The sequence below is a fragment of the Haemaphysalis longicornis genome, unplaced genomic scaffold (assembly GCF_048455015.1).
Source record: "Haemaphysalis longicornis isolate Haplotype H1 unplaced genomic scaffold, Haemaphysalis longicornis Haplotype H1 scaffold_1, whole genome shotgun sequence".
In the NCBI taxonomy this organism is placed as follows: Eukaryota; Metazoa; Arthropoda; class Arachnida; order Ixodida; family Ixodidae; genus Haemaphysalis; species Haemaphysalis longicornis.
The window spans coordinates 392,094,232-392,115,860 of record NW_027526203.1 but is presented as its reverse complement, the minus strand read 5'-3'; the positions used below and the strand labels follow the sequence as shown (position 1 = coordinate 392,115,860).

At 48.5% G+C, this 21,629-nt stretch overlaps 1 protein-coding gene across 1 annotated transcript in view; it reads right to left on the bottom strand.

Annotated features, from left to right (window-relative positions):
• Lgr1 (Leucine-rich repeat-containing G protein-coupled receptor 1) overlaps window positions 1-21,509 on the bottom strand; it is a 328,535-nt gene extending 307,026 nt beyond the window's left edge. The window contains exon 1 of the mRNA XM_077686639.1: window positions 21,301-21,509. Coding sequence (XP_077542765.1) covers window positions 21,301-21,503 — 203 coding nt within the window. The 5' untranslated portion in view covers window positions 21,504-21,509. The remainder of the gene's footprint in view (window positions 1-21,300) is intronic.
• Between the last annotated feature and the right edge of the window lie 120 nt (window positions 21,510-21,629).

Sequence of the window (21,629 nt, the reverse complement as noted above, 5' to 3'; positions counted from 1 at the left end):
GCTCATGATGGCTAGCGCAAACAAAACACGAGGCGGCACCATCGCCTCTATCATCCCTGCTCTTCTGGTATCGTGTTTTGTATGCGCTGGCGATCATATGCCTCCGAATTATCTGAGAAGCGACGTAGCTCGTTCAAAAAAAAAAAAAAAATCTCGGTCGCATGAGCAATGAAAAGTCAAAAGTTTGTCGTGAACGCCACATTTCGTTGTGTGGACTAAATGATTGACAATCATGTTCAGGAAATGCTAAGATCAAGAGAATTACGTCAGCACGAAAGCTCGCCCACTGGAATTTTCGCATTACATAGTGCTGGCTCAATGCGGTCATAATGTACACCCGGCGGCAAAATAAGCCGGGGCACGCGAGCGCATGGCAAGATGCATCGCCGCACCATCTGACGTTGCACTTCTGGTGTGGAGACATCGATGTGCGCGTGCGCGTCGAACCACGCTCGTTATCCTGTCTGTTTCTTCGCTTCAGGTGGCAAAGCTGATCACATTAGAGCTTGGCGATCGGTGTCAATGTCTGTGCTAATAAACATGCCTCGCTCGCACGGGCTTCGGCGGCGAAAGGAGAGGATGAAGTGTACAGGTGCTCCAGAAGTTAAATGGAACACGAGAGCGGTTGCCGGAGCGGGCAAAAATGCATACCAGCGCCATCTATGAATAGATGCGCCGCAGATAGCGTGAGTGCGTGGGCACATCCGGCTGGCCCTTCTCGATACGCTGACGCTCGCCTTATTGCCGGCTCAAGCGAAGCCGGGCCGCTGCCGTCGCTGCTCACCAGGGGCGCCTCCAATGCTTCATGCACGAATCTGTTTGCCCGCATTGGGAAGAGAACTGATCTTCAGCGGCGTATAGGTTCCGTTTTATTAGGAACGCCACCACTTTGTCCATGTCCCGGCCATGGTTTGCGATTACCCCGGCGGTAACTTTGTTGTTCCATAAGGTTTAAACGCTCGCGAATCACAACTTCGTCCTTAACCATGCTTGATCCCAAAGAAACGCATGAAGACTGAATAAAAACTTATAGTTCATGCGTGTATTGGCTGCATTGCTTACATGGTTTTAATGGGCGCTCAAGAGATTTGAGAAGATGAGCCTATCGGAGGCCAGCTGCTTCAAAACAAATCGGCCTTATTACAGAAACATCAGTAAATTATGTTGGAAAAGAAGGGTATCCCAGCTTAACTCGTAAGCATTAGAAGCGCCCCTGGCGAGCAGGAATGGCATCAACGCGGCTTCGCTTGAGCCCGCGATAAGGCGAGCGTCAGCGTATCGAGATGGGCCAGCCGGATGTCCCCACGCACTCTCGCTGTCAGCGGCGCATCTATTCATAGATCGCGCTGGGATGCCGTTTTGCCTGCTCCGGGCCCCGCTCTTGTGCTCCGTTTAACTTTTGGAGCACCTGCACGTTGATCGCTCTGCCCCAATACGACTGATAGCATATATCTTGCCCGTCTCGGTGACGAACTCGTGCCACAGATACTCCATCGCCTCTTTGTATTTTTTTGCCTAAATTAACATGCAGTAGGTTGGTAACTAAAAATGAGCCCACCAAAGCGGGAAGGAATAGAGGTGAGAAATAGTTTTTTTGAATAAAGTGTTATGAAAGGTCACCTTGGACACCTACAAAAACAGGTACTGACGGGGAAAAATGCGAGAAGAAATCGGCGCGTTCCTGGGTTTGACAGAAATCAGTGCGCTTACTCTCTGTGAAGAAGGATAACCTGCGAAGCTGGACGCCGTCTACGGAGAGCACAAAACAAAGAACATTTCGTTTCGAAAACACGCGCGGAAAGACTTTGACCAAGAAAACGTCTTTCCGCGCCTGTTTTCGAGATGAATCAACACCAACTCGCCCAGCTTTCCATCCTGTTAAAGAGCATTTGTTTCTAATTTGCGGTTCAGCATACTTCCTATAGCCAATAGGCTGAATGATACTTCGAAGGACCCGAGCTTTATTCTAGCGGAAAAACGTGGACCTTCTCTCCATGTTTCGCTCAAGTTTCACTCTCGCGTAGCACGCATCTTACTCTCTGCGTAACACACCAACCCAATCCGCTGGACCACTGAGGACACCGGACAGGTCACATTGGGCCGTTTGACGTCCTCGTTTAAACCTCCTACCAGCACAACGAACATGTCATAAGTAAGGGCACGACACCTATCGCTGCGTGTGCAAGCCCCCCCCCCCCTCCTTCCACTCCCAACCGGGGCACGCATAAACCGGCAACCGGTTATGTGCACGCGCATAGAAGGGAGAGACATCGTCGAAAATGTCCCTCTGAAAGCCCTTTAAGCTGAACAAGTAATATTGGCTCACGTCGGCGTTCCAAGTGGGCAAGGGGCTCTTCGTCCGGGAAGGATTCGCAGCTACTCGACTAGCTGGACCTTGAGGCGGTAACGGTGGCAGCAGCAGCTTTCCGTTGTTTTCGCGCCCACTCGCGCTTCTGTTCGGGCCGATGCTTCTTCCATTCCCGCTCCTCTTGCTCGAAGTGAACTACATGCGTCCGTCCAATAGAGAGTTAAAATTTAGAAGTCCTCGAGCTTTATTCTAGCGGACAAATATGTGGCTGTCCGTTTCCTTCCCCCTGTAAAACACCAACCCAGGTCCAAACCGCTTGATTTCGGAGGGCAGATGACAGGGCGCATTGAGCCGCGAGGCTTCCACAGTTAAATCTCCCACCAGCACAACAGGCATTTCATCGGTAGCGGCATGAAGCCCACCTGTGCATGCATGCCCCCTCCTTCCACCCCATTAACCCGCGCAAGCATCAACCGGTAAGCGGTGATGGGCGCGTGCTTAGGCTTGAAATATACCAGCGAAAATGTCTCTCGGAAAGCCTTCGAAGCTGAAGAATTATGGACTCACGCCGGCGTTCCAACAGGGAAAGTTGCTGTTTAACCGGAAGGGATGCGCAGGTACTCGGCGAGGTGGAATTTGAGGAGGCGACGGGGGCGGCTATATGTTCGGTGGCGGTGGCTTTTTGGTGGTTTTTACGTCCATTCGCGCTTGAGTTGATTATGCCGCTGATTATGGCGCCATAACCATCTGATTATGGCGCTACCGCCGTTGTCAGCCGATTACGCATATTGTGAAAGAGGCATCGGTGGTTCCGAGCGGGTTATCGTTGTCAAGGAGGGCTCGGCGGTAACGATGAGGAGCTCCGGAGTGGTGCCGAGTAAATCGGCTACACCGGAAACGAAAACGGGGGGGGGGGGGGGGGGGGGGGAAAGGGGGTTGACATATACTGCTTCGCAGTAAAAAAGCAGCTGTTCATTACTATACTTCGCGCAATTAGTTGACGCAGACAGAGACCAAAATTGCCTTTTTAGATCGTCAAATGAACAATATCGCCTTTAAAACAAAATCTCTTGTAATGCGTCTTTTTTCAGAGCCAGGCAGATAGAGCAAAGCCCGTTTCACCCTCACCGTCCGTCGCCGAAGCGTGTGCCAGCGAGATGTATTAAGCAGAAAAAGTGGTCCCCAGCGCCATGCGCACAATGCATGGAGGAAAGAATACTCAGGAGAGGCCCCTAGCATCCCAATGCATTGCAAAACGTGGGGAGGAAATGACTTCATTTTTAATGAGCCCATAGACAGTGTTGCCTATTTTTTTTTTTTTTACGGCTGCGGCGGCTAAATCTGGCTAAATGCCACGAACAATTTTTTACGGTGCTTTGACTGTGGCTGCCTTGCTACGCTGGCAACAGCGCAGTCGCTACGGCGTCGTCGTCGTCTGCAATATGTGCACTACAGCTGATTTCGCAGCGTTTGTTCTACCGCGGTTTCCTTTGTGCTCTAATGTTAATGCGCAGGCAACGTCCGATGGTTAATTATTGGCGTCGTCGGTCAGCATAGTTGCTGTTCTATTGCGGGGAAATCTCGTCGATTCCGCGTAGTGGTTTTCCATCCTTAGCGGTCTACCTACTGGTGAGAAGGTGCGCGTTGGCAGCTACGGCATGTGTTGGAAACCCGGCAAGCCGGCAAGCAACAGTGAGGCATCTTGCAAACCACTGCAGCCATGCACTTATCCACGTGAAGGAAAGTCATCGCAGCTGAGACGTAGCCCACAAAGACCGCCGTGCTCTATGGACCCAAACACTGCTCCCGTCGTCTGCTTTCGCTTTCGTGAGCCGCCCGTACCGCGGAGCTGTTACCAAACCGGAAGCAGCAGAGGAGAACGGGAAAAAGTGCTGGGCTCATAGGGCGCATATACGTGACGTGACGGCTTCACATACGTGACGTCAAGTTCTCTCCTAACCTTTTCTTTCCTCCATAGCTCAATGATATCAGCTTTGTCGCTTGAAGCCAAGGAAAAGACAGGGCAGTATATGGTGGTTGGACGCGCATGCGTACGGCGGTGCCTCGGCACCAGCAGTTCAACGCCAGATGGCGGGGCGATGCATTTGGACACGCGCTCGCATGCCCCGGCTTATTTTGCCGCCGGGTGTACGTAAGTTAAATAGTGCGCGCACAGCTGACATGTCTTGGAAACATGACTTCAACGTTGATTGATTTCAGGGTTCAATGCGCCGACGCTACACAGGTGATGAGGCACGCCGTAGTGGAGTGCTCCGGATTCATTTTGACCTTCTGGGGATCTTTAACGTGCCCCGAAATCTCTGACACACGGGCGTTTTTACTTTTCGCCTCCATCAGAAAATCGGCCGCCGCGACCGGGAATCGAACGCGCGACCTTGTGCCCGAGTTAAACGTGCTGTCTGCCATATCGTTAAGGCGCTAAGCACAAGGAATGTCATTTGCGAGCTCTTCTTCATCGTACCAGAAATGACATAAATATAGCGGACACGTAAGTCTGCTAAACACGCCTTGAAGGCAAACGCCTAGAGATTACCAATGGCTTATTAACTGCTACATCGTGTTTGCGTCTATTCCTTCGTTTTCGTTTGTTCGTATTTGGCGCCACTACTTAGACAGTCAGACTGGCTTCACTTCATAGCTTCTCCAGAATCAAAGCTCTCCGCGGTTCACGTGCACCTATTCTATTCACATGCCGCAACGTTCACCTGTCACGCACACACATCAGAAAAATTCTGGTTCCCCTTTGGCAGGGTGCCTAGTTATAGAGGTCACGCGGACAAAATAAAAGTTTGTTCTGTTCGAAAGATTTGGGGTTTCATAGTGCCCCCAGCGCTTGTGCGGCAACTATTTAGGGATAAATAATTCAATTTTAGTTAAAATTTTGATTCGCCCTTCAAATAATGTGTTTCGTAACGTCCGCGATGACGTAATAAGGACAGGTCTCCAAGCGAAAATAAGTGCATTTTTAGGCTGCGCAGCGGGCTGCGAAGCCTTGTTTACCGTCAGTCCTCCTAGATGGCTCCCCCGTATGCGCAGGACCGCTGTCCGCGTTTGCTTTGTTTTTGACCGTGTTCGCATCTGGCTCGTTTTTGTTACAGTAGAAAGTAATCATTTCTTTAAACATGGGGTATGCTCCACAAACAGGGTCTTGTAAGACAATGTCGCTTACGCCAATCGGCTAGTGTCGAGTGAGAGCACCCCAAAGCGCCGGACAGCTGTGCAACTATAACCAGCATAGTGCGCGCAGTACCAACCGCAGCACGCACTGGTACTTCAATGTTTGCGTGTACTTTCGTAACGTCAATTATTTACCCCACCATTCTTACTGTCATAAAATGAATATACACCACATTTTAGCGAAAATAGCTCGTTCTTGAGGCGTAAAAGTCTTGCGTTTGCTTTTACCGGCCTCAGCTAATCTCACGGTTGTGCATATGACGTCATAGGTTCTAGTGCGGGAAATGAGCTATATTGAGTCGCATGGCCGTTCTCCCTTTCCTAATTATGTAGCTTATTTGAGCGAAGTTTGCGTAACGGGGGTTTTAGTATGACTCTAACGGGGCAATCTTTTAAATGAACCAAACTTGCGTGTTGTCTGCATGGCCCCATTAAAGCAGTAGTAATGCACCGAATTCCTGATTGGCGACCTGGGCTCAAATTTCACAAGAACATAAATTGTATTTTCATTTATCTGTTTACAGCGGCGGCTTTGGTGCCATTCGTGCTGACACCGATGACTGTCACTTTTTATGTTTGATAAGCCATCTAAGGCTCTCACTTTAAATATGTATACACATGACTTGTTACTGCTCACGATTCCGCTGGCTTGGCGCAAGCATGGTGCCTTCAGCTCGCTTTGCTCTGGGCCGCGCCGTGTTCGCTGATATCAAAAGCGCGGCCACTCTTGTTGTCCGTACTTTGCTGTCTTAGACCCCCTGAAAAAAGCGGGAGTGCCTACAGCAGGAAAACCCACTGTTTTACTACGATTGAGGCAACACTTCACGCGGCTACGCATGGAACGTTCAGGAGAATCGGCCCGAGTGCCGCACGTACGGCGCCTAGGCCGGTGGTGGCGTCTTTGCAAATGTGCGCTGAGCCCCCTTCAGCCTACACACTCTCCGTACGCATTTATTCACGAGGCCCCAGTGATACCCAAGATGGGCCTACACCAGTTTCACTCAGATTGCCAGTGAATCGGCCATTCTACAATCTGGCGTGTCGCACGGCACCTTCCTGTCCCAGGAGCACGCGCAAAGCGCTCCTCCAGGCCCATTGCGCCGATTGCGCAACCCCTTGTGTCCTGCCTAGCGCAGCGGCTTATCGTTAGGACGATAAGAGGCATGCGCGGGAAACGAATAAAAGGCTTGCTCCGAAACCTTCCGCGGTCCTGTCTCGACGGAGCCACGCACCAACCAAGATGGGGGAATAAACGTCACTTGCCCCAGGAACTTGTCTGCCCCTTCATCTGAACCACGCAAAACGTCACAAAAACACTCATGTTTCCTCCGCTCTCACTGCGGGTCGCGATTTCTTTCTGCGCATTCCGGGCTTCTTTGGCCGACGTGAACGACGCGCAGATGAAGCGGAAGACATCGCTTCAACGAGATCAGGCGCATGTATAGTGCATTCCAGGTGCAACGCATTTGATTAAAGGGACTCTGCAACACTTCCGATAAACGCTTTCAGTCTTTCTTTCCTGTCTGGAAGCACTGCGAAAGCTAGTTATCGCCAGCACGGAGCGGCACGGCGGGATTTGATCGTCTCATCAAATACGCCATCCGTATCTGTTTTGCTTCTGTCGCTTTCTTTTTAAAGTGGCTATCGAATGCGTTCATCGAGCAACTGGAGGAAAGCCGGCCAATTGCCGCTACAACACTGTAATGACGGAATTTCAGCGGTAAAAGAACGATAAGACCGGGACCGAGAGAAAAACCTTCGAGCAAGTTTGTAATGGCTGTGCTACACGGCAACCATCTTCTCTGATTCCAAGCCTGCCTGACAAAGCTTACGCGCAGCCCTGCGCAACGGCCTCCTCCACCGACTTGGGATGGAGATTAGAGAATTCATTCCACCAAGCCATCACAGACGGCCATGAGGTAATATTGAAGTGGCTTCCGGGTCACTGCGGAGTCATCGGTAACGCATTGGCGGATGAAGCTGCCCGTACAGGCCATGAGAGCGACCGCACCGACCTGCTTCCGCTTTTAAGGACCGATGGCGCGAGGACGCTTCATTCCTTCGCACTTCGGATTACCATGCAGCAATGGAACACACCGGACGACTTTACTTTGTGGACGGTGGTTGGGAGTGGCCTTTCCGAAAGCCTACTTCTTCCTCATCGGGGTGGCCAGCAGCACGCACTGTGACGCCTGTGGGGCGGAAGAGACTAAAGCGCTGGACACATGTACGACTAGTGCACGCGATTCGCATGCGACTGATAGTTACGATTGATCGTTAGGACCCGTTTTGGCGTCGATCGCTGGTCGGAGGAGGCTCGCGACGTGCGTCTGGCAAGCCAGATGCAGTCGTGCCATCGTTGCCATCGTCGTGAGGCCACAGCCAATGAGAGCCCGCTGAGCCCCAACCTCCCGCAACCGGCGTGCGTTGCTCTGGTCGGCTCGGGTGTTGGAAACTTTAGGCTTAGCATCCTGGCGGATATTTGATTGCCGCTATCTGTGTAACTGCGAATGACAATCCGTAACACAACTTTTCACCACACTATCATCCCTTTTCTCGCATAAGCTACTTCTTTTTAGCGATCAGATTGATTCAGAAGAGCAGCGACAAGCGCGGTTGCTACCGTGGTCTGCGCCGGTTCGAGCCGCTGAGTGTGCCGAGGTGGCAGGCGCGACCGGCGTGTGCGCGGACTGTTTCCGAAGGCAGAAAACACTTCGCGATTGCCTGCTTTATCAATTTCTTGCGAACAAACGCGCGGAATCTACAAATTCAGCTCAGCGATCGTCGTAGTTGAACATCTGCGTAGCCTGTTTCGATGCTTCCGCGCAGGTATTGCCATCTCTCGACCGGTCGGCGCACCGCCCGCCGCGCGCCGCGGGGGGCCGGTCAGCGTATAGGGACCGGGCAGCTGGACGGGTGGCGCCACCACGCGGCACTCCCCTCGTTAGTGGAATGAGCCGGCGCATTGTACTACGCAGGCCCCCGTTGTTTTGGCCGTGTGTGCTTCTGTGCTTTGAATGTCTTGGTGGTGTTGTGAGCGGATATGTGCGGTGAAACTAAGCCTAGACAGATGTGTTGGGTTCTTAGATGCAATAACCGCTACGGAAACTTGTTGGACGCTTCTAAAGTTGGGTATGGGCTACAATGACATGAGCGCTTTTTGCAGCCATCTGCGCTTGGCTCCACCCGTCCTGAGTAGGAATAAAACTACTAATATTAGTAAGCATTTCTTTTTAAATTCACTAACGGCTACGTAAACTTATTTGACGCTTCTAAGTTTGGGAATGGGCTACATTGACGTGAGCGCTTTATGCAGAGCTCTGCGCCTGGCTCTGCGCTGATTAGGAATAAAACTATTATTATTCAATTCTACCCCTTTAAGTTATCTTCACTGGTTTCAATGACTGCGGTTTCCACGCCATCTTTAACGCTGAGATACCTTGATACGTGTGTTTTGAAGAGAACGCGTCCGGGCACTTACGTACGAGATCGATTACCGTGGAAATGTCGTGGAAATGTCCCGGTAGTTCACACTTTCTGTAACGGTGAGCTTTGTGCCTTCGGTTTTAGTGAGCGACACTGTGACAGCATGGGAGCCTCATAGCCGAAGCGGAACTCCCACGTTTGTAGTGGTCATTTTATCAAGATCCAAAGTTAATCAACCGCCCAACAGCCCAAACAACAAACCATCCCTCCTCCCCTTCCCTTTTTGCAACCTGCGTGGAATAAAGGCTGGCACCGATAGTTAAAAAAAGTGGCAGTGTTAACGTCAGCCTGTGTTTTTTAATGCTTAAGTATTCTTTCCCAAGAACCTAGAAAAATCGTGAAATGCCTTGTGAAGAAACCAAGAACGCGCGGCTAGTTGCCTCAAATAGGGGTGCGTCAGCCCAAGTACTCCAGCACAGACGCATCTCCGACACACTGAAGCACTTAGGATTTGGAGAGGAGTGCATGGAAGTACAACATTAAGCATCAAAATCATCCATCCCTCCGTTTAGCGAAGACGATAGTTGAAGTCGAAGCTTTCTGCGTGCGAAATCGAATGAGAAATGGTCAAAGACAAGGACGCTGCGATAAAAAGACCAAACTGCGTGCTGATCAAATTCAAAGCTCAACTAGCCAAAGTTTAACTCCAGAAAGCAACCAAGCAAACCCACACGAGAGAACTTGGCGATAAACCATCATCGTTGTTAGACGGAGGGGTGCATGATTTTCAAGCGTAGGTACCTTGTAAAACTCGACCGCTGCATTCAATTGTGAAGCTGAGGACAGGTTTTTATGGCACCCTCCTGTCTCTCGTCGTTCAGCCCCGCAGGAATTTGATTTTTGAAAAACCATTAACCAGCTATCCAGCAACCATTGCAATCCTTGCAAAGCAATGCTTTTCCACGAGAAGCAATAAGGTTCTGCGGTTTTTATTCTGTAAACGATTCCCGATGACTGTAGTAAGTGTATTTCTGTGAAATTAAACACTTTTCTACCGTAGCTAATGAAGTTACGGAAGCGTCATCCATCACAATTTCTGTTTTGAGGTAAATCTTAGAATGCACGCCCCAAATTTGCCTTTCGCATGTGCACGACGCCATTTCGTCATCAACTGACAAAGGCTAGCGCCGCAGCATTCCTTGATCGGCTGAACACACCGGCTTTGTAGTAGCATTTAGCTGCGATATATTCCTCGATACGCCAAAGTGCACGCAAGCATGAAAAATTTGCGCGAAGGAACGGACTTGCACTTCCAGCTTGAATTCAAGCTTGGCGCATTGAGCGTCGTCTGCTATTTGTAATTACTGAGTATTGGCGTAAGCCACACACATGTCATGCCTCGTAAACGTCATTTCTATGCTCAAGATTTACCGATGTGACAAAAGTCCTTGTGGTTATCTACGCTTTGCAAGCCACACTGCAGCAGAACGGCTGAAAGCCATGCACAACAACGCTGCGTTTACCGCCACCGGCATTCCACTGACGAGCGGTTCGCCACGGGCGGCGCTGTTCGCTGAAGCGACGGTGGTGCCATACAACGGCCGCCCGGTCCCTATACGCTTGCATCGCGGCAGATATCTGATCGCCGCTTTTAAAATAAGCCCTGATAACAATCCCAAGCACAATTTTTCACCACACCAACACCTACTTTCTCGCATGTGGAACTTCATTTTTACGATCAGATTGATTCAGAAGAGCAGCGACAAGCGGTTGCTACCGTGGTCTGCGCCGGTTCGAGCCGCTGAGTGTCCGAGCTGGCAGGCGCGGCCGGCGTGTGCGCGAACTGTTTCCGAAGGCAGGAAACGCTTCACGATTGCCTGCTTTATCCATTTTTTGCGATTAAACGCGCGGAATCTACAAATTCAGCTCAGCGATAGTCGTAGTTGACCATGGAGCAAAAACGGTGGGCGGAGCGACGCCGACGGCGCGTCGCATGCACGCATCGGGTCATGTGTCTCAAATTCACGCGTACGACTAGTCGTGGTGACAGTCGTAACGATCAGTCGCATGCGAATCGCGTGTACAAATCGTACATGTGTCCAGCGCTTAAAGAGCATGTGCTGTGTCGCTGCCCGAATACTCGTCGTAGAGAAACATGCTTGCCACCGCGCTTAGCCGATTGGACAATCGACCATTTACAATAGAAACTATCCTAACTCATCGGTCTTTTCCATCGACCTCGCAGAAGGCGACGAAAGCCCTTTTACGTTTCCTGAGCTAAACGAACTTGCATGAACAACTATAGTGCCCAAAACGAGACTAGAGTGCGCGCCTTCCCACTCCTATCTCTTTCTCTTCTCCCGCCCTCTATTTTATCCTCTGAACCCCACTCCCACAGTGCAGGGTTTCCGAACGGGCCCTACACCTGGTTCACGTCCCCGACTTTCCGTCCTTTCTTCTTCCTTCCTTCCTTCAAATGACAATTGAACGCTCACTTACAAGTGCGCCAAATGTATTTGCAATGGGACAGTCGATAGACAGTTGGTTCAAAAGGCCTCCGGAAGGCTTTTGCAACAACCTTGTAGCATACGCATAAGTTATCTGATGTGCATAGAGTCGTAAGTTCTGACTGCAGTGCTTTGTGACCCCCTAATCTAAGTACTCGATGTGTTGGTTGAGGTTGACTACGTTCTGTAAGCATTTATTATTTCGAAAAAAAGTTGAAAAACTGTTGCAGGGTCCCCTTGAGCTCCGCACATCCTTGCCGACTGACTTTTCCTCCCAAGTTTACACTTGTTCCCCTCAGTGCGCCAGCCACTCAGGCATACAACAGCATTCTGAGGCATTATACATATAAGCACCCCCTTCGCTTTTCAGCCTCTCTTAACTCCCCATAACTCCTAGTCGTCATTCTTGCGCAAGCCACCCTAGGCATTACGCCGCACAGTAATGGGCCGGAGTTAGGCTCTTCAATTTAGCGCGAGGACGTTTATATATATATATATATATATATATATATATATATATAAATATATATATATATATATATATATATATATATATATATATATATATATATATATATATATATATATATATATATATATATATATATATATATATATATATATATATATATATATATATATATATATTGCCACGGAACACCTATGTGGACAATGCCCCATAGCGCCATAACCCGTCACCGAAGACGACGAAGAGGATGCGGCTGGCCCGAGCGATCATGGCCGCTTGTAAATAGATCACATCGCTCTGCGGCAACATCTTGTAAATACACCACTTCATCGTCTTCGGTGACGGGTTATGGCGCTATGGGGCATTGTCCACATAGCTGTTCCGTGGCAATATATATATATATATATATATATATAGCCCGAGCTATATATATATAATATATATATAGCTATATATATAGCTATATAGCTATATATATATATAAATATAAAATATATAAATATAATATATATATATATATATATATATATATATATATATATATATATATATTATATATATTATATTATAATATATATAAATATAAATATATAAATATAGCTATATATATATATATATAGCTATATATATATATAAAGCGATAACGCCCATGTATTCGGGATTTCAGTGCACGTTAAAGGCCCCCAGGTGGATAAAATTAATCCGGAGCCCTCCACTACTTACTGCGCGTCTAACCTTCTGTGTAGGGTCAGCGCGTTAAACCTCATAATAAATCAATCAATAGACAGATCCGAGTGATGAACTGGCTACAAGCGAGGTATCAAAAAATATATTATGGCGAAATCCTGCAGTACAATCCTGTGTGCTTGTCCTGTTTGCTCTGTCTTGTGCTCGTATGAGCCAGCGCTTTCACTATCGCCCCCATTTGACCAACTGGGCCGTGGTCATTGTCAGTATTTCACCATTCATGCCGTCGGATTGCAAGCGCCTACACGTCATTATCACCCGCACCCTCGTTATGGGAGGCCGCCCTGACCACCGTGGCCCTGACTGACCCCTCCCTACAAGAACTGTGCCGCCTTGCGGAGGGAGGACACCGCATTACCCCCGCGTTGTGCGCCGCACTCGTGAAGACTAGCGCAGGGACCGTTGCGCAGTTTTTTTCATATAAAGTTTCTCTCTGTAAGTCAACCCGGTTTTCATCAACCATCCCTTGTCTATACTGTTCACTTGGTACCTCAAGCACTTTTACGGGAAATTTTTGCAGAAAAATCCTACAGTGCGATTTCTACGGGAGATCTAACAAAAAGGCTTATGGCTTTTACGATTGTCCTGGAGCAGCCCCAATTTCTTTTTGCTTGATTACATACACTCCCTCTTGTTGACTTTTGTTCTTATTGTGTGATAGCAAGCTGTTTGGAAACTTTATAGTGCATGTGTTTCCGTGTGCTAAGCTTTCTGTTCTTCAAACTTAGGTTTTTTTTTTCCTTACTGCATAAGTATTGCCTTAACTTTAACGTTCAAGTTGCTATTATCTTCGTTGTATTTTTTATTACTTCTCGCCCGTTCTGCTTGGACCCATATGTAAATAAAAATATATCGCCCTAAATTGCATCGGCCGCTGTGGCGCGATGGCGTTTGCTGGTGACCGCGGGGCGGCGGATTTGAAACGTTCTTGTACTTATATTTTGATTTTTTTTATCTTGAACATCTTTCGCGCACACGTCGCAGCATCGGCTTGGAGACCCGAATAAGCACCAATGCATTTAAAATCCCGCGAGGAAAATCGGCCAGAGGAGAAAAGGAAACATCATCAGCTAGCAAGCCGTGCTACCGATGCAGCACTGCATTGGCAACTCATTCGTAGCTTTATCCGACCGGATTCTCCATTCGGCGTGTCGGCTGAGCGGAAACGCAACTACACGGGCGCGGAACTGTCAGGGGTGTTTGCATTGCCGCTTGGCTCAGCCGGCAGGCAAGGCGAAAACAGATTGGGCATCCGACAAGCGAACTGGCAGGCTGAACTGACAGGGAACCTGTTTCCCGCGGCGTGAAACGGGTCCACAAATACGATCTTTTCGAACTGATTCTGTCGCTGGAAAAAAAAAAAAAAAAAAAAAAGGAGAGGGTCGCTCCGTGAAGTGAACTTGTTCTTCGCGTGAGCGTATTTTCTCCCCTTTCACTCATTCTTCGCCGCCATTATTTATATGGTTATTCGCTTCCCGTTTATTTTCTGTATACCTTATTGGCTCTCAATTCATTTATGCTGTTTTTAGCCCATTTTAAGACTGCACAATTAGGTGTCGCTTCGTCATGCACGGTAGCAGGCGACGTGATTTGAAGGCTCTCGTCTGCAGCGCCGCAAACCGATTTTTCTGGGTGTTTCCTAGCAACGCGTCCTCTTGCGCGCATGGCACTATTTCCCCCTATAACGTTGATTGAGCGGCTTCACACTCCGACAAAACGGCGTTGCATAGGAACGCTCCTTCTTGGCTTTTTTTCGCCGAGCGCCGCTGACCTAAGCATGCATCCCGCACACGCTGAGCGAATATTCAAATGAGGGATATGCCACTCACGCGTAAACATCACCCCGTGCTGTCTTCTGTTGAGAGCTCTCGGCCACTTGAGATAAAAAGGAGTGAAACAAAGTCACAAGTACTGTGACCTCATCTTAACCTCAATTGCACCAGTGAGTTCGTTTAGTTAGACATGCTCACCTCAACAGTTGTTTGCCACAGTATACCACTTTGACGCCATCCCACCCGCAAGAACACGTAAGAATGTTTACGTGGTAATGTAAGTGCGCTGATCTGGAGCCTCACGCTACCGCCTGCTGTGACTTCAACTTCACTGGACCTCAAAACTCGTCAGCTGATGTTGAGCCAAAACTTTTGTCCTCCTTCGGGAGTTCGCAGTCCATGACCTCACCTCATAAAGGTTCATGCAAGGAGGTTTAATTTGTTTTTTGCGGACCTCATAAGCTGCCCACATCTGCTTGTCGGATAAAATCGGATGATGCGTCAGCTAGTATCGTTTATTAAATGAATATGAATCAAATTAATTAATTAAATTGAGTCGCTTCGTTCATCATCCATGTCATCACTTCGGAGGACTGAATGTGGAAGAGTTCTTGCAGATAGATTGCAAATCGTCTTGCGAGGACATCGGCACGTCTCCCTTCACGTTTTGTCAGCTGTCGGAAGTGCCCACGAGGAGGGCTAAACCAACGATTGGCTTGCTCCAATGAGCGAAACGGTCCGCAATCGTAATAGAAGTGAACGCCTCAAGAAATATAAAACGACGCTTAGGCCATGGGTGGAGCCAATGAGTTTCAATAAACTGTGAATGTACCCAGTATAACTGGGACTACCGCATCGACCACGAGCCGAGGAGAACAGCGCACCACCAGTCGGTTTCGTTGCGAATGATTGTATAACACCTGGCGATTGTTCAGGGCGCATGCCTAAATATTCTTGAACCCGTGCGGGCTCAGAAGGACTGGGCTGAGGAGAATAAGAGGAGCCCCGTACTGGTGAAGGATTCCCGCTGAAGTGGTCAACATGGTAAAAGCCCATTCGCTAGTTCTGATAGTGTGACCCCGACCGCAATTCCGAAAATATAGGCATGTGTTTCGCCTGCCGTCGGCACTCGTGCGTGTAACGTTGCAGCATCGAAACCTCGCTCGTGGCCACGTAGTGCCGGCAGCGTAGAGATTCAATTTTACTTTCCCATCACAGACCCAAATGTCTCGAAGTTATACGCCGGGGTTCAGATTACAAAGATGTGCGAATGTATAAGATATCTCAAGAGCAGTTTGCAATTCCCGGGCGCAGGTGCCGGCTGGTGCCAGCGAATTGCGGCGGGATAGCCAAGCCGTTAAAAAAAAAAAACTGCTCTTAGAATAACTGGCGTGAGAACAGCTTTGTGAATCTAGGCCCAGACTCATAAAGCTTCATCAGCTAGCATGGGGATGATCAGATGTGTAGAGATTTGTATTAGCTTTGGAAACGGTTGGTTTAGGACTCTCCAAGGAAATGTAACGCACGCTTTGCTTAACGAAAGCGCAAATAAAACATTGATGCTTATATTGGTAGGAAATGCCACATGCTAAAATGCCTCAAAGGAAGAGATCAACGGCATTTTTTCCCATGTTGAGAATTTTAGCTACAGGAAGGGAAAATTACGCCCATCTTCTCGCGAGGGAACCCTGGTGTGATGCGACGCATCGGGGGGTTCAACAAAGTAGTCACAGCAAGGTCACGTCAGTGCGAGAGCGAGCGCTTGACTGAACCGCCGCGGCGCGATACCCGCTTTATATTCACAGCGATTGAAGGACAGGAGACAACGGAGGAGAGTCGCGCATGCGCGCACTTGCGCGCACCGGAGCAGTTGTTAACGCAGCGAAGTGCGCGCCAAACAAGCGCGCCAGCTGTGGTATGCTAATGAGCCGGAGTGAGAGTGTTGCACACAGCTGTGGGAGAGAAGAACGGAGGAGGAATGCGGACGGACGCCGCGACGACGACGCAGGAGGGACAAGCCCCAGAGCAAGAGATGCGTCGCATCTAATAAATTGTATTGAATTCCTAGTTACCACGTGAAGTCCCATTCGATTCTGAGTTAAATCTACTGCTTGTCGTAGAACACCCCCGAGGCCGTGAAAATTCGTTTGGTTTAGCAGTGACGCTGAGAAAAATTTTGTTGTCTAACAGGTATAACAAAATGTGCAGCAAGTCCAAGAACGCGGGTTTGATTTCCGGCCGTTTTTTTATTGGGGTGAAAAGCGAAAACGCCCCTGTGTTCGAGATTTCGGCGCACGTTAAAAATCTCCAGGTGCTCAAAATTAATCCGGAGCCCGCCACTTCGGCGCGTCTCATCGCCTGTGCAGCATCATCGCGTTGAAACCTCATAATCAATCATTCAAATATTCAGCTAGAAACACTTCAATGACAATACTTGCTCCTTATCAGAAGGACGCTTTGCGCTAACTCACTCACGGTTCGGCCCAAAACACGCAGACATTGTGGGTCGCACCAATACGAAGCCAATGTCAATCTTTACCCATCCCACGATTCCCATATCGGCTCAGTGATTGCAGCCCCAGATTTCCCTCTAGGTTATAACAAAGAAAAGCTATATGGTCTGCGACGTATGTGCTATAGGTAATAAGGACTTCGTATTCTCACTGTATTTACACTCGCCGCGGTGGCGCACCTAGTCGACCTACAAGCGTTGCCTGCCTCTCGGCTGCTACAAATACCAGAAAGCGGGTCATACTTTCGGCGACAGCGACAGTATATTTGAAAGAGGCGACATAAAGGACAAACAGACCTCGTTTAGCGGAGGACGCCAATAGTCCCAGGGGACGACCTTATTAATGAGGAACCCTTCGCTGAAGCGGCGCGCGAGCTGTAAGGGTGGCGTGTTAAGCCCGCAATTTAACTTGTTCTATGAGTTTGAGGTGGTAGTGTTATTGCGTGCTGCAGCCAATAGCCGGCGTTACGCTAGAACGTTCTACATCCAGGTTCTGGCTTCCTAAAAGCGAAGCAAGTGTGTACCATGCGAACGGTGCCCTTGCCCGCAACGCGGCCCTGTTGCACGGGATGTGCCTTCAGCGTAATTCAGTGGGGTCCACCCCTTCACGCCGTGTATAGGACGTCTTCGCTCTCGCGGAGAAAAATACCAAGCAAACGGCATAGGAATACAAGGACGCTCATATTACGGCAAAAGTGAAATGCTCTCGTAACGTGAAGAAACTTCACTAAAGAAATAAAAAAAGGGCGTGTGCTCGAAATTGCGTGGTGTTTTGGGATATTCAGCAACGCTGCGCAACGTACCGGTCCTGTGGGAAATACGCTACAGTCGTCTTTTATACGTCAAGCACATTTAGCCAGCCTCTGTTTGTTCCTCGACCTAGCTTTGTTTGTTTGTTGTTGATGACGAAGTTGTTGTTGATGATGTTTTTTACCCCACTTTTCATGTTAGAGCCGCATTAAATTTATATATTGCGCTGCATACTCAAGCGTTCAGTGGCGCCATTGTGGCTCCGCTTGGTTACATATATTTTCACATGAAATGATCATCCACTTAGGTTTAAAGCAACCCAAACGTAAATAATATACGCCGCCTCGTTTCGTTCAACGAAAAGCACAAAACAGATCTCTGCGGTTCAGGTTACGAATGCTGAGAGCGAGAATGCTTGCAAATAATAACTATCCACTATAGAGTGCTGCTTGTTTAGGCTATTTGCAAGAGAGGAAGCCTTCGTGAACAGCCTCCGACAGTCGCAGTAGCTCACTTTCATGCAGTGTACTAAGACCACGCCTCCTTCTTCGCAACGGAGTCGCATGTAGATAATATAAAAGAATGAGAAAAATTCTGGTATAGACGAAGGCATGCATCACGAATCAAAAAGTGGCATAAGCTTGAAATTTAAGCACATTGCGGAAATTACCAAGATGCGCGCAGGTCGTGTTAAAGCTTAAGCGTGGTAGGGAAATGGCACGCGTTTTTGATGTTTGCTATATTGGAAGATATCGTGTGTTTCTCTCATAGGCCTAGCTTGTATCGACAGCGCTTCCGCAGGCTATTGTCTAATAAGTAGAGACCGTATTTTATACAAATGCCTTTTTTGTCGTTTGCGCTCCTATCAGCTCACTTTGACGTATGAGCATGCAATAGAGGTCAAAAAGGGATCTTATGGTGTCTTTATAGTGCCCATAAATGCCTGCTTTGGCGTTTGTGCCTGAATAGCTATAAATGCCTATAAATGCCTATTTTCAAAATCGGCGCCTATATGAACACTATTTAGCCTCGACTTTCGCTTTTGAGACAGTTTGAGATCGCTATTCATGTCACCGGGCAGGTAGCGCTGACTGTTCGGAACTCTATGCGGTTCAATCTGGTCCTCTAGTTCAACCAACTCCTGGAAAACAACCGCTCAACGATGAAACGGGACACTAATTCTCAGTGAAAAGAGGCCCAATTTTGAATCCAAAAATCGGGAGATGGTGATAGTTTGCTATTTTTTGTAAAATTTTCACGGTCAACCTTGGGGAACGTTCCGCCTGCTCTCCAAACAGATTTCTTCAAACATGTGCAGTGCAATCCTCGTTTCTAGAAGCATGCTCAAATCCAACTCTTTTTTTTTTTTTTTCAACGCACCGGTTGAGCATGGAACACGCCTTTTTTAGCAGGACATGTTCGTACTGAAGACCGAACGGCGAAACATCACTGCGCAGCTGCATTTCTTTACGCCTTAAAATTCACACTGCCGACGGGCTCTAAAACGCGCTTTTACATAAAAAATCTGTGCACCTGGTAAAACCTTTTGGAAAACGCTATTGAAATGTGTGTAAGTGTATTTGGCAGTGTTGGGACGCCTCGCCTGAACAATTCGGATAATATCATTGTATATGGGAAAATGGCCAGAGTTAGACCTAACAGTCCTCACGTAACAGCATGTTAATTCCTTGATGAATCTTCGTCTCTCGAGTTTATTATTTGTGTCTGTTTTTGTTAGGTCGTTCTTAAATTCTGTCAGGTAGATATACATTAGCGCCTTTGAAATCAGTAATTCAAGCTCTAAAGTATTATTTTTTACTTCGGTTTAACTACACGCAACGCTCGATCAAGCGATAGTGGCCATTGAACATGAATGTGAACAGTGGGCTTGTTGGATTAAGTAATTAAATCACCATTAGTTCAGCACATTTATAGGACAATTGAACAGCTATGTTCAAGTGTTGGCGCATTGTGCCATCATAAGCAGTACCATTTTTGGTTTTCCTGTCGTAAATACAGGTAGCGCACGTCTTCGTTTGAAATTATTTGCATTGGTGGGAAAATTTACGGCGCCTTTATTACGACATCGGAGGACTAAAACGCTCTTGTGAAAATCCGGCCTTTATTAATAAGGGGTGAATTTTTACGTTTGGCGGTTTCATTCGCAGGAAACTCATATTCAAGTCTACAACAGGAGTAAAGCCGGCCATCTGCATGTTTTTATTTGTGGCATATATATGGGGACGGTAAATAGCGCTTATAAATTCTTGGCTACCCCACGTAGGATAGTGAATGAAATTTAACGCATTTCGGACTCAAAACGACGCATTCCAAGATTTCTGCTGTTTTTTTCCTGAGACATGCGTGGGTGCTTGTGACAGACCTGGAGGAGCATATAGTATTCAATTCAGGCTCTTTCTTGACCGTAAATACTGAGCATAAAAAAACCATTTCACTGGTCAATAATTTCGTGGTATTCCGCTTCCTGTGCTTTGTACGGACTTCTGCTCTTTAGTATTCCGTTAAGCTCGTGACAATCGGTGTTATATGCCAACAAATCCTTAATTTAGCAAGGTGAGTCAAATAAATACTAAACTGAAGAAAATATTTAGTCCAATAGATATCCACCATTCGATTACGACAGTCGTTGTTCCCCATTTCGTCATTGTCACAAGGTCTACGAGTCCAAGCCGATTGACGCCACTCCGTTATTGTATTCAAATGCCGTACTATATCAGAGGAGATTATATGAAGCCGCTCTTCAAAATTTCAGAAGGCGATCTTGAACGTTTGTACCCTACTGGCGGTTCTGTGCCACTGCCATATTGTATGGTTTGGGGCCTCTGCGAAGCTTATACAACTTTTCCTTTTTTAACAAAATAAACCAATTGATTGATTGATTGATTGATTGATTGATTGATTGATTGATTGATTGATTGATCGATTGATTGATTGATTGATTGATTGACTCATTGATTGATTGAGTGCGTGAGTGAGTGAGTGAGTGAGTGAGTGAGTGAGTGAGTGAGTGAGTGAGTGAGTGAGTGAGTGAGTGAGTGAGTGAGTGAGTGAGTGAGTGAATGCGTGCGTGAGTGAGTGAGTGAGTGAGTGAGTGACTGAGTGACTGAGTGAGTGACTGAGTGACTGAGTGACTGAGTGAGTGAGTGAGTGAGTGAGTGAGTGAGTGAGTGAGTGAGTGAGTGAGTGAGTGAGTGAGTGAGTGAGTGAGCGGTTTATTGAACAGAAGTGGTAGGCCACTGATAGGCTGATAGGCCACTCAACTGATAGGCCACTCAATGCAATAATAAAAAAACACTTTCAATCCAATAAAAGCGTTGCGGATGTAGAGACGGAGAGTAATCTTAATTCGATGTTGATTCGCATGTATGTCAGCACGTATGCGGGTGTTCCGGCCAGGCAATGAAGGCGCGACCGTTTCGAGGAAACATCCGAGGCAGGCTTCCCGTTGGAGCGCGTGTGAAAGACGTTCTCGCGCTCCAACGGGCCGCGCTTTCCACGAACTTGTCCCCTCGCCCCTACCGGCACGCGGGCGTCCCATTCGGGGCACGGGCCGCAACTGCCGCCGACCGAGTGTCGGCACGGGTACTCACAGTTTTTCGACGTGGTCGGCCAGCTGGGCGGGCACCTGGCGGACGCTGTCGCCGAAGCAGCGGCACTCGGTGCCCTGGGCCCAGCAGTGGCAGCCCTCGGAGGCGGCCGTCTCGGTGAACGGCACCGGCAAGTGCGTCCCGGCCGCCGCCGTCGCCAACAGCAGCAGCAGCAGCAGCGGTGCGCCCGCACGCCGACCCGTCATCGCGAGCTGGGCCGTCGAGCGCGCTCTGAACCCCGGAGCGCGACCACGGGCCTATAGGGGCGCCGATCGCAGCGCCGCGGCCTGTGCTCGCAACAAGTGGCCCCCCTCGCGCACCGTTCTCCCCAG